Consider the following 13,836-nt stretch of genomic DNA (forward strand, 5'->3'; position numbering starts at 1 on the left):
AATAATACTTGTAGCGCATGTAAGCACTTACGTGGTACCATTCATTTGGTAATAATTGGCAATGGGGTTATTGAGGCATACAATGCAAAAGGTAAGTGTCCTCGATAATAACTTATACCGCATGGAAGCGCTTACGTGGTACCATTCATCTGGTAACAAGTGTGCTAATTTGATAAGAATTGGCAATGGGGTTATTGAGGCCTACAATAGAAAAGGTACCGCCACATTGTCATTGGATGAATCTGTCCATGGTACATGCATTAATGAGGCATACAATAGTCATTGATTGGATGAGGACAATGTGTCGCCACACCCTATTGTTAAAATCCCGAAAACACCCGCAAATCAAGAAACATATCCTATATTAATATTACGGAATCAAATGACATAAATCTCATAATGTTGTACCATGCTCCCTCGACTAGAAAAAACACATCCTTCTCGTGTTTTAAAAATGATGAAATACCAATTCAAACACTCTCAGCGTTCGTTCCACTTTAAATGCGTTTAGATCTCCTTCTTCATCGTTATCACATGCTTGCTTCCTGTTGAAAATGCTCGTGATCGAACTCTTCCAAAACACTTTCATGCATCTCACTTGAATCAGCAACGGTTTCAGCCTTTTCCATCTTCTTCGAGAAACTTTAATGTGAACACTTCGCTTTCATCGCCACAGCGATCCTAAATGACGGCTCGCACGGATTCCTTATCATCCCATACCATCGTCGCTGCTTCCCCTTCCAAATCCTCTTTCAAGTGGTTGATGGCTCTCACCTTTTCAGATTCCATCTCCTTGGAAAGATTACAGGCTCAACCATCTAAGAAAGTAAACGATCTTCGGTATTTGGACAATCTTTATCTTCATTTCCTCTATCTTGCTATTGCATAAATCTCTAACGTTTCCGTCACTATTTGTTCAACACAAAGGCATTTCAAACTTGAGCTCTCATACGAAATTTTGTTTAGACATTATGATATCTCTAAATTAACTCACTATTGTGCATTGTCTACTTTGATTTGTCTCATACTGAACCTCATGGTTTTCACCTTTGACATATATGTGGGCATTACATATAGGCGGGTGATAGAATAATTAAATAATGAATCATACATTCATCTAATAACTTAAGTTTTTAGAATAATCGATAGTGATCTCACCAAAATCTCACATGATATCAAAACCTAGGTTATTAACAAGTTTGGATCCAATAGACACTCGGAAAGATTATTGTGGCTCAAACCTAAGCCCAATGAACGATGTGTGAGGAAGAGACTGTTAGGAGAATCTCACATCAATTGTGGAAAGAGTAGGCCCTAAGTTCAAATATTTTCAGGTCTCATTTTTCTTCTCAATAAAATATGTTCACACTCAATATTAGACTAAGTGTGAGTGAGAGTGATAGAATAATTAAATATGAACAATGCCTTCAATTGATAGCTTAATTAAATATGAACAATCCCTCTATCTGATAACTTAAGCTTTTAGAACAGTTGACAATAGTCCCACAAAATCTCACATAATATTAGAGCCTAGGTTAACAATAAGTCACTCAAAGAGAGTTGTTGCGGCTCCAAATCTAAACGTTGTCATTGCTCCATGAGTTGGTTCCAATTTTCACATATAGTTCTCCCCCCGTTTAATGTATTATTTGGTTCATTCTTGCCTCCCTTACCATCTTAGAAGTCTATCAAAAGCGCCACCCTTATCTAGGCCCTCTAGTCTAGGGGATCACTTCTTACTCTCTTTGGGCTGGATCATTATAGAGACATAGCTTTGATACCAAATGAAGTGGGGATGTGTGTTGAACAAGTAATAAGTACAAGAATTTTCTCATCTTGCCGAGGTTGAAAGCTCCACAATGGAGGATGGGAAGGAAGAGATTAGCTGATCTAGGTCTTCCTTAACCTAATCACCATTCCCATATGCCACTCTAAATCATCACCGACCCCACAAAAACAAAGGGAAAGATAAGAAGGAAAAGTTCTCAAGAATGACCCAAGGTTATTGTTGGGGTGTGATTTATACTCCTCATTAAGAAGATGGGGCTAGCTATAGTAAAATCATCTGTTGGATATAGCCCTAGTTTAAAGGTAAATCAGGATAAACCTTATGTTTCTATTTCTCGTTCTCGTTTTCACTTTCTATTTTGTTGTGTTGAAGCACCTAATCTTCACAATTATGTGTAACTAAGAGCCTAAGATGCATTTGAGTAATCTCCAAGTCATGAAAAGATAATCTACCTAAAATATGAAATTCAAATCGCCACAAAATAATTAAATTACTAATCTAGATTAAAGCAATCCTACAAGAACTTTCACATCAAGAATGTATCCTCTATCCTAAATAAGACAATAATTGCCAAAAAAATCTCGAATCTCATATAGATGCTAATTTAGTCATAAACCTTCAATTTGGTTAATTTAGTAGTAAACTTTGAACAATTTGTTAATGTAGTCATTCCGGCTAATTTTGGCTGAAAAAATGCTTATGTTGACACTAACTATTTACATGATACATCTGATACTAACATAGACAAATTTTGTAATTTTTTAATAATGTTTTTGAGTTTTTATATTTAAATTTTCTTTTTCTTTTCTTTTTTTCCCCATTGTGGCCGTCCAGGGCTACTAAGGCCTTGTTAGTGGCAAGCAAGGCGACCCTTACTAGTGGTTAGTATCGGCTTCTAGGCTCTTACCCAGTGGCTGGCAAGGCCTTAACAACCATAGCCAACCATAGTTGAAAAATAAAATAAAATAAAATATTAAAAATGTTAGATTTAAAAAAAAAAATTGTAAAAGTTATCGATGTTAATATAGGTCGTCTCTTGTAAGAAGGCGGTCATCCATGTTAGCGGTTTTCAACCAAAATTGGCTGGAATAATTAGATTGGTAAATCATTAAAAGATTAAGAATTAAATTGGCCTAATTAAAAGGTTTATAATTGAAATGATATCTGTACAATAAGTTTATGATCTTAAATGTAATTTTTCTCTTGAATTAGCTAAATCATCAAATCAAATAACATAATTATTCTGAATCCTAATAAACCAATTGGACAGCAGATCTTTAACAAATCTCAGTGCGATCTAGATCGTCTCCCGCGTCACTTAATCTGTCCTGTATAAGGAAGAGGAATATCAAGGGACACGATGGCGTGGCACGCCTATATTCAATCATTGATATATTTGTTTAATGTATATAATATGATAATATTATGCATTTTGTAGGGAAAAAAATTGATGCCTGATTGGATTGATGACAGTGAGGAAAAGCATTTATCCAAGATGATGCGTTTTACTTTGTTCAACCGAGAGAAGGCCCTAACTCTATCCTAAGGAACCACTGGGTCAATTTTAGTGGCAAAAAGAATGATGACCATAGGCGCAGAACGTTCAGTTTAGGCTACAGTCACTGCTCGGGGCTAGAGCTAAGAAAGGTTTGGGCCTAGACTCGGAATTTGATGAATCCGTCACCGCAGCTCAATTGAAATGTTAATAAAATGTATGTCTCGCAACGGTATCACGAGGGGAATTCACTGAATACATCAATCTAGAGAATGCTAAATGAGATTTTTAGGGAGATGGACTATGCAATTGAAAAAAAGAGAAATGCAAAGATGGGAGTCATTGTCTCGGATTGTGCAGGACCAAGGTCGCATTGTCAGGCTTGTTTTGTGACTTGTGCAAACGGGATGGACCTTTTAATCTATATAGTTAGCTAAATTACATCAGGTTTCCAACAAAACCATTTTTCAAATTTAGAATTGTGAGCGTAATTTGATCAGGGCTGATGTTTGATAATAGTCTTTATCCTATTCTGATGAGCTGAATTTCTTATTAATTTAATTTCTCCATATCGTAAAAGTCGATGATTACCGCTTAGGAAAAGTAGAAATATTTTTGAGCAGGTGACTCCTAATTAGTGGGTAGTTGACCTTTTTAAATGAATATTGTTGGAGGTACTGAGAGAATTAAAAATTGAGCTCATTAGTTGGGGGTCACCTAGTCCAACCTAATCCCCATACCCAAGCAGCAAACAAATGTCTGGGGGGACAAGTTCGTGGAAATGCATATTCTCCTCCTGTCGCTTTATCATTTGTCCCCATCTTCCCGAATTGAAGGCGCACACATGCCTGACACCATTGGCAACAGTTGTGTCTTCTTTGATTTTGACCCCGACTTGTCCTTCCCCATCTCTCTGGTTCATCTTGGTAATTCGACCGTGAAATCTTGAGTAAAAAGGTAACTTCTCTTTCTCTTCTCTAGTGAGTAGCCATCGCTGTTCGTGTTTGATTTACCGTGAGTCACCATGGTGTGAATAGCCTATCTTTGATCGGATTTGGGAGGTGGGGGGAGAGGGGAGGGTGATTATTGGAATCGTGATCATGATATGATTGTGATTTTATGAGATTTGGTACTTAAAAGGTACCATCATATGACCCAATCAAGACATTGTGAATAGGCTAAACCTTCCATTATTGCTTGAAGAAACCCTCCAATTCAATTGGAATTGCGTATGAAGCAAGGATCTTTCGCTCCATTTGGCCCTATCTTGGAGGAAGTTTTCACCTAACACACCAGTTCAAGGCATACGCTTCTCAATATGTGACAAGGGAAGAGTGTATGCAAAGTGATATTAGACACGAGCATGAGTTTGTACTGCTGTTCTTTCACCTAACGCGCTGGTTCAGGTCATGCTCGTATGTTTGTATTTCCTTGCTGTGAGTTATACTACTTACGCTCTTGATTAATGTTTGAGTAGTCACTTCTGTCGCCTCGTGATGTCCTTTCTTTCACATTGAAAAGAGGACGGCACATTAATCTTGGCGTCCTTGCTTTCTTTGAAATCTTCCTAGGTGTTGTTACTGTAACTGGTGCTTGGCTTGGTTGATAGTTAGCATCATAGTTCACCTAGGCGTCGAAGGTGCATTCGTCCCAAACAGAGGGTTCGTTTGATGCGCCAAAAACTTGCCCTAGACCATCTAATCGCCGTAGAAAAAAGTACCATTTTAAATATTCACATATACGTAATGAACTGATTTAGTCGAGGGAGCAAGTGAGACTTTATATCTCGAGACTTTTAATATATTCTATACTTGAAGTCAAGAGCAACCTCTTTGGTAGGGCCATGGGAAAGGGTAATGTTAGGTATATTAAACCTAATTATAAAATTGATATAATGAATAATCAAGTGATATGACGGTCGATAAATTATAAAAAGACACCGGAATAAATATTTTTTTTTTGGTAAAGCCGGAATAAATAAATTATACTCCACCAAATTTGATTTTACTATCTTTGTACACAATTGAAACACGAACGTTGCAGTGTTGTTTAAGCCACCAATCAAACTTATCTGGACACAACTTGTCTATCCACACGGACGTTTTTAAAACTACACTGAGCAGAAGTCCCTTGGCTTTTTGAGCGTATAATTGAAGTGGAGGATTTATATAAGACATGAATGAACTGGAGTTGGTAGATCTGTTTCTCTTTGTGGTCGCATGAAACTGCAAGCCACATGCGAGCTTATTGAGCTAATAATGCAAGGGATCAGAGATTGTCTAATGTAGAGGACATGCAATACAGAGCGTACTTTTCAGCTTTCATTATTCTCCTCTTGGCCTATTCGCTGGCTACACTTTAGTTGGGCAATGTCAGTGTTCGTTCATCTTGTCCTTGTGCATGCACATAATGGAGATCATACGCTGGTTAAGTTGTTAATCACTTGATCCGAATGCATCGTATTGTATACATGAACCATAATGCCTCTTGCTCAGAGTGAACTTGTGCTTAGCTGCCCCCGTGGGTTCAGCATTACCCGGCGGCCGCACATGGACGGCACACTTCCATCTGCATCAATAGACATTAGCTGAGTTAAAGGTATGAATGACCATACTATTGAGACAGAAAAGGACGGCATATGATCTTCTTGGATGACATGTAATCAAGTGTGTTTGGGATTTGAGCTACAAACATGCTTTTCTAATCGAAGAGGGCAATATTTCACTCTCCGTCCCTGGTCGGAGGAAATTTCCTCCCACCACGCTTTCTGAGTGGCGAGTTACAAGTTAAAACATTGCCCACGTCGAGAATGAGATGTCTAAAAGATTCAATCTGCTTTTTACGTCAACATTGCTTCTGTGATTTCAGGAAACCAATTCTTGATTCTGTCGAGTCCACAAAATCTGTTGGGGAAGACCCATCATGCTTTCGGCTTGACAGATGCATTATTGGTGGGCCTTTGGAACTCAGTCGAAACTCTCAACAGGAAGTGTGTGGGCCTTGAAACAATTCTCAGGATTTTGAGCGGTTGATTGAGAGTGAAAATCCTCTGTTTTTCATCGACCAGTCGAAAGGCACTTTTGGCAATTCAATTGAAATTTTTTCCTTCAATCAAGTTGTTGAATTTGTAAACAAGTGATGTATCTAGTCTAAATCAGACACTTTGCCAAACCTCAGTCGAAGCCATTCTACATATCCATGTGCCGAACTCTATTTGGGTGGACGAAACTGATTTGACATCCAATGGAATATTTTATATAAAATTTGTGTGGAGCCTTGGTTGGAAAATTCAATACATTGGTTCACAACATGTCCTCTGGCCCAACTTTTATGGAGACAGAGCTCTGGTCTCGTCTGTTTGGAACTTCAAGTCTCCCAAAGAGATTGTGAACCACTTTCTTGATTCAAGAAAAATAGTATAGAGAATGTGATCGGATTGCAAATTCTTCTATCATTTATCTCTGCACAAGAATGTGGCGTCATAGAAATGCAAAGTTACAAGATCAGTCTATTCCAATTCCTTCCTTGATGGTTTAGCCGGTCATCATACAAGATTTCTTCGAATCTTCAAATATGTTGAGGAGGGAGAACAAAGTTGAGTTTAGCGAGGTGCCAAATTCTACTGGGGTAAAGGACAAATTCTTGGAACCGTCAAACCAAGAGTTGAAATTTAACATAGATGGTGCATGGAAGGATAACAAAAGGGCATAGTATTAGTGCACGATTGAATAGAGGGTCAATTGTCTAAGCGTGGACAAGACAAGGAAGATGGAACTCACTATTGAAAGTGAAAGCTACAACTCTTCTTCTTGCATGCAAAGCTCCTTAGTTCCTCGGCATCCACAAACCAGTCTTTAAAAGTAATTGTAAGGTGTCAATTGATGCTGTTCAACAAAAAGGCCTTCATCCTTGAGATATTCATCTTTTCATCTCATACTCTCGTTTCCTACTTAGCAACAATCCAGGATGAATTGAAGTGGATCTGTAAAGCTAGTAATGTTATTGCTTATGAGCTTGCAAAATGGGCTTTTCATCCATTAGGAACTACATCCTCTTTTCTTTCTAATGATCTACCGTCTAGAATTAAAATATAGTGCTAGTGAAGTTTTCTTTAATTTATCATCTTGATGAAAGCTCAAGTTTCTCCTTATAATATTTGGACTACTTTGATGCAATGGAAGGTTTGTTTTAGCACAAGAAAAGTGCTTTTCTTTAAATACCCAAAGTTCGTCACAGTTTGCTCCTCAAGTCTGACATCACCAGCTCAAATAAGAACACCCAGATCTGCAAGATGACCCGAACTTTTTCTGCATCATTCTCGTGCCTCTTCACATTTCTCTCGTTCCTATACCTTCCCATACGTCTCAGCTAAACCCGACCACTTACGTTAGCCGTAACATTCACAGATTTGGTCCAGAACCCACAATTTCTCCTTGTACGTACTATGGTTTTTCGTGATTGTAGAGCCACAACTTCTTTGGCGCGCAAATGCAGACATGAAAATTAATGGCATTGTCTTTTCTGGATTGTTTCTGATGTTATCACCAACAAGCAACAATTGCATCCAGAAACAAATTGAAAGAGAGCCAAGAAGCGGGGGGAGAATTCTGAAAGAGAACAAAGACAACGATGCATCTCCAATAATGCCATGATGGGTTACATTGAGCACACGGTTCATACAAGGATGATGTAGCAAACTAATCTTATTCTAAATTATCTCATCGAGCTCTCCATGATGAGCTCATGAACCCTGAACTAGTACAGAGACACTGATGGTGAAATGCAGGATCCACTCCCCTGTAAATCACAATCTTGACCTCTGACATGCATCTAATTGTGCCTCTAGCTCCACCTTTTTAACATCGATTCATAATTGAACTTCAATAGCATGAACTCTCTGCGCCTCCTCTGGCAGATGATCCAAGTTGAAGCTCAACAATCCGGATGCCGCGTCATATTGGAACTCGACCTCATTCATGCCCAATTTGCAACTCTTCGGTCTAGTAGATGAGAATGCACCAAACTTGCCGCAACCCTTGACCTCCATATGAACAGTCCCCACCAATTCATTGCTGCAATTCTCCACTCTTTGCCCAGCCATGATATTCCCTTCGCCTGCGTACTCAGTCCCAAGCTCCGACAACTCAGCCCCACCCTTGACCTCGTATCTCAGCCCTTCAATTGCTCCGCCAGCATTGAACATGTTGATGAGGCCCAGCGGAGCAAAGCTGAATCCAGGTGCCAAGACCTTGATTGGTGTGACAGTTAATATGTCGTGCTCGAGGACCTTGAGTGACACGGGCATCGCGACATTGTAAGGCAGGACAATGAGGTCTCCGCTGTTGTGGCAGTAGATGGCACAGTCGCCGGACCAGGTGGGGTCCGTGGTGGCTTCACTGATGAGGTGGACATCACGCCCACGGATGTATCCGGTGATGGCCTCGGTCTTGGTTTGGTGGAAAGTGTTCTTTCTCTCCGTGCTGTTCCAGGCTGCTCCTTGGCAGTTGTAGACGCCAAGGACTCCTGTGTACTTGTTCATGTTCCATATCTTCAGCAAGCTGAATGAAAGTAGAAGAATTGGTCAGTAAATGCAATTGGGAGATTGAGACATTATTAACACCAAGGAATATGGTATGCAACGGATTAGCTATATTGTTCAACACTTGTTTCAAATGACTGGGCTAAAGTGACATCAGAAAGACAAGATGTATTATAAGACCTCAATTATCTGGATACTATGATGAAACGGTTGTCAGATAGATTGAGGACAGAGCTTCAGCTTCACTAATGAGAATTTCTTATGATTGAGCTGTCTACTGTCAAAGCCCTAATATAAGTTAAAGGTTGAGTCCGGACATTTCCGTCTTCTAGCTATTAAGTTGCAGACGTTCATAGATGCACATGTACCTCAACTATCATCCAGTTGTCTCAAAACTGTAACACCTAGAGCTTATATCGTGTATTTTCCATGAGAATTAAATGGATTCGAATACCAACAATGGACGATTCAAAAGAGAGCAAGTGAAATCCATACCTAACACCATCCCGGGCCGGGTCAGAAAACAAGCAATCGCGAGTTGGCCGACCAGGCAAGCGGGCTCGGAGCACCGACCCATCAGGCAGAACAAGCTTCTTAAGGAGCTCAAAGTTGTGCTTCCCAGGTGCATCACTGCACAAAATGGAACATTCAGATTAGTATTAGCAAATGAGGATCGAGTCCGATGTACTTTAATTAACTAATAAGTATGAATTTCACCGGGACATCTCTTTATAAAACATCAGATACTGAAAACTCTCTCAAAATGGAGGGCCGTGATTCCTTACCTGACATAGATGGGACCGCCGCTGATTGCCCTGGCCGAAGCATGGTACTCGGCAGCAGGATGAAAAGAGTGGAACATGTCCCAATCGGGTTGCATGATCTCTCCCAGGAAGACACTGTTGTATGCAACCGCTGCTATGTGGATGGTGTGCGAGACAGGATCTCTCGGGTAGAAATCATCCGATGCACGCACAATAGCGGTTTGTTTCGAGCTGTTTATTGTAACATCATTTAGAGAAAAATTTAGTCAGTACATAAGAAACACAAGGCATCATCAAACTGAGATTTCAGGTCTATGTATTGAAACTTTTTTACAAAACTACCTGCAACAAAGAGGCTACACTTACCAGTACAGGGCATCGGTGTTGTGGCTCATGCAAGCAATGCAACCATTATCCGGGAAGTTCCTGGCCACCGATGCATCGAGCGCCTGGTGGTACTGCCGTGTCAACTCGACCCGACCGCCCAACTTAGCTCCAAGCGTCTCGAGTATACACTGCGCATCCACCTTAACCCCATCTATTCCCGCACTCGCCAGGTAACTGTGCAACTCATTGTAGAACTTGTACACGTTCTTCGGGTTCACAAGCCCCAACCCCTGGAGCGCGATTGCATCATTCTTCCATGTCGGCTCATTCTCGATCACCCCTTTCGACAAGGACGGGTATTTCATCAGGGATTCGTATTCCTCCATCTCCTTCACCCCAGGTCGGACCCCACCCCAGTATCCCGTGATCGCGTGCCACACATACACATACTTGAGCCCGTGCTTGCTCTTTGCTGCGTTGACGATGTTCTTGATTCCCACAGTTGGGTCGTCCTTCTTCTGGAACTTGGCATTCTCCTTGATTCCGGTCAATCTGAAAATTCGATACCAGATAAGAATCGCATCTCCATTTCCGATTGAAAAAAGAAAGCGTTAGACCTTTAGATCATTCAAAACACGCACCTGAGCAACTGTTGCTTGTTCTCGCCCTCCGAGCTCTCCTCGGCCACGGGATCGCCCCCGACCGACTGCCACCCGTCGTCGATGATCACGAACTTCGGCGGGGTCCCGCCGGCCGCGAGAGACTCGAGGCCGGCTTCGACGCCCTCCTGCGTCACGTCCTGGTAGAACGCATCCCAGGTGCACCAGCCGAAGTAGTCCACGATTCCGGGCAGCTTCTTCTCGTGCCGCTGGCGGAAGGTCTTCAGATGCAGCTTCACGGCCCTGATCGCCTCGAAGATGGTGGCGAACGGGTCGGTGCCGGAGTGGATGAACACGGAGTGGTTAAAGGACGAGGCTTTGGTCTCGACATCGCCGCTCTCGAGGCACAGCTCGAGCTCATCACGTTCATTCCCCTGCAGGGTAGAGTTAAAGCCATCAACTTTCCGCACGAATTCAACGCATCAAGACCAATTAGACATCCATGCTCGTCGGAAAATCCAGCTGAACACGAATTCGACAGTCCTACCTGCAGGCACGCACGGAAGGGTCCCTCGATCAGAGGGAGGAAGACGGTGTACACGATCTGGTTCTCCTCGTTCCCGTCGTCGGACTCGAGGTGGGACCCGTCCTTGGTCTCGACCAGCAGGAATTGGGTCTCCAGCGGGATCTCGCTCCCGCGGTCGCCCATCTTCTGGGCCATCCACCAGAGCTTGAACCGGAAGCAGGCCATGAACCGGACGTCCCGGAGGGTCCCGACCGGCAGCACGTGGCGGCTGTCGTCCTTGTCGAACACCGCCCCGAGGAAGACCCCCTCGACGGGGCCCGACGACGTGCCGGACGCCGCGACGACATTGTCCGGGACCCCCGTCAGGATCGTCCGGTCCTTCACGATCAGATTCCGGTCCGAGATCCGAACCGCCGGTTTGATCGTCATCTCCCCCTCCTTTACCTTATCGAACCGCCGAACCGGCCCGGTCCTCTGCAAAAAAAAAAAAAAAAATCCGCCGCGTCAGCACGACGCGCCGCCGCAACGAAGATAATCCCTATACAGATCTGGAAACGAGAATGACCGAGGGGGCTACCTGAAAAGCCGATGCGCGAAATGCTCGCTTCGATCGGTGTCTGCAAGTGCCGAAACATGAACGAAACAAAACCAAGCGCTTCGTCAGAGCACGACGGAGACGAACGAGAGAGAAGAAGAAGGGGAAAGCGAGGAAGGCGAGAAAGTACCAGAATGCGCGGTGGAAGAGCGAATGGCGACGGCGTTTGAGGCCACGAGAAGAGAAAACGCGAACGACGACGACGACGACAGTGATGCGAAGGAGCGGAGGATCGGGTGGGTATTTATACTTGAGAATCTTGGACTGTATATCAATGGCGACGACGCCATTGTTGTTTGCTTTTCTCTCTCTCTCTCTCTCTCTGTCTCTCCGATGGTTGCTTGCTGCTGTTGCTTGTGTGCAGCGTCGACGCGGCCCTACGCTATCCGACGGCGGCGGAAAAAGTCTCCGGGGTTTGACGGCAGATCGCGTCGCCACGTCGGATCCACGTCGCACCAATCCCCGCACGCGTCTCGGTTTCCCGCGGAATAGCAACAAAAAGAAGAAAGAAAGAAAAACGTGATCCCGATCCAGTGACGCGAGGTTTCGTGGCGCTTCCGTGGGACTGGGGATGCGGGACTGACACGTGTGGGTTTGGAATAGGGGAGAGCGAGATCTGGTCCCGTTCTCTGTCGGGGCACGTGTCGGTCGGTCTTTGGTGGTGGAATTTTCGTGGTGGGGGGGTCCGATGCGGTCGTGGTCGATGATTATCGGATAATAATTTAGGAGGGGAGCTGATCTGTGTCCACGTATGAAAGGGTTTGACGCTTTGCGACGGTTTGTCGTTCTGTCTAATCGCCGTGCGATAAGAGTCTCTCGTGCTTTTCCCCGTCAAAACCAGCTGAGATCGATGTATGATCCAAGTGGTGATATTTTTTGTTTGGTAAGGATCCAAGTGGTGCTATTTGACCTGTCTATAGTTAAAAATTTCTTAATTGTTGTTGTTCCCCCAGGAAATTTCCGATATCACATTCCCAGCGCATATTAAAAACCCAGGATAATCTGTTCTAGGATGTACGGCTGAAATTTACATTGGGAATGGATGCTTGAATCAATTTGTAAGTGATTGAAACTTTCTTGCTTCTTCATTTTGTCATGCCTACTTGCATAAACCGGTTCAATTCTGGGCTTGCAAGTAGAGTGGCCACATTTGGTATAAAATCAGAAATTGAACTAGAGCAATCCCCTAATTGAAAAGGCATCAAGTGGGCCGGTACGCGAGTTGAAAATGCATGGTTGCCCACTTTATTGCTGGTTAAGTATGCAATGGCTTTTACCGACCAATAAAAAAATAAAGCATGCAATAGGCAAGTTGCCCCCGACATTTGACTAGGGTTTTGACAATTGTCACCGCCGTTGAAATTTCTGGAACCAACTAGCAAAAAATATCTTGCGGGGGCTGTGCAACCAGATTATCCGCGGCCCGAATCATTGAAATCCGATGATGGGTTTTCCACGACCCCCGGCGGGTCCCAACCGGCTGCATGATTAGGTAAAATATTGAACGTTTTCGATGACGCGAGCTGGAAGCTCGGCAATGGACGCATCTCGCTAGCAAATTCCAGATGGCACCCCGAATTCCCGGCGCCATTTCCAATTTTACGCGCGCAAGGAATCGGGAAATGACGTGCTCTACGTGTCCTAGATTTTGACCATGTTTTGTTTTTGATTAATCTCGGGATTATGTGTCGTCCCGTGAATCGCCGATCGAGATTTCGTTGCTAATGATCTTTTGGAAATTTGGTAATTTCGTGGGGAGTACTCAATGATCTTGACTTGAATGGGAGGTTACGTTCGCGAAACAAGGTAAGAAAGAACAGGGGGCACACATCTGCCATTGTCGGAAAGAAGATGGTGACGTCATCGCTGAGGATAATGATGGTCATTAATTTGCGCGGCCCCAAACGGCAATTACAACCTAGTGCTTATCAAAATGGCTTGGACCGTCCCCGTAATGCTCAATGGCTCATCCCTCCTTATCTTATTTGAGTTGATCTTGATGTGGCTAGCAACAAAAGGAAATAAGGTTAGACTTGATTTGCACGCTTAAGGGCACCGTAAATGTGCATGATTCTTCCTCCAATTAGTCATTTTATTGTTCACGTTATCTCAACTTTTTTCCTTTAAAAATCGAAAAAGATGAAATATCTTCATGAAAATGTGCGAGATAGTTTCTTGTCAGCCCTCCCACTTTGTTGTTTA

The 13,836-nt window shown here is 43.1% G+C and overlaps 1 protein-coding gene across 2 annotated transcripts; it reads right to left on the bottom strand.

Moving 5' to 3' along the window:
• Nucleotides 1-7,892: 7,892 nt before the first annotated feature.
• LOC104438576 (probable galactinol--sucrose galactosyltransferase 6) lies at nucleotides 7,893-11,928 on the bottom strand. Of its 2 annotated transcripts, none has more exons than XM_010051753.3 (8): nucleotides 11,765-11,928; nucleotides 11,617-11,672; nucleotides 11,061-11,513; nucleotides 10,556-10,947; nucleotides 9,954-10,466; nucleotides 9,609-9,818; nucleotides 9,319-9,453; nucleotides 7,893-8,842 (listed from the first exon to the last, which is right to left on the bottom strand). In XM_010051753.3, the coding sequence occupies exons 1-8, from the start codon at nucleotides 11,922-11,924 to the stop codon at nucleotides 8,152-8,154; spliced, it is 2,610 nt and encodes an 869-aa protein (XP_010050055.3). In that variant the 5' UTR covers nucleotides 11,925-11,928; the 3' UTR covers nucleotides 7,893-8,151. The 2 variants fall into 2 exon arrangements, with proteins under 2 accessions (XP_010050055.3, XP_010050056.2); XM_010051754.3 differs by having other exon boundaries at nucleotides 8,152-8,842; nucleotides 11,617-11,656; nucleotides 11,765-11,905.
• Nucleotides 11,929-13,836: the final 1,908 nt, after the last annotated feature.

The sequence above is a fragment of the Eucalyptus grandis genome, chromosome 3 (assembly GCF_016545825.1).
Source record: "Eucalyptus grandis isolate ANBG69807.140 chromosome 3, ASM1654582v1, whole genome shotgun sequence".
In the NCBI taxonomy this organism is placed as follows: Eukaryota; Viridiplantae; Streptophyta; class Magnoliopsida; order Myrtales; family Myrtaceae; genus Eucalyptus; species Eucalyptus grandis.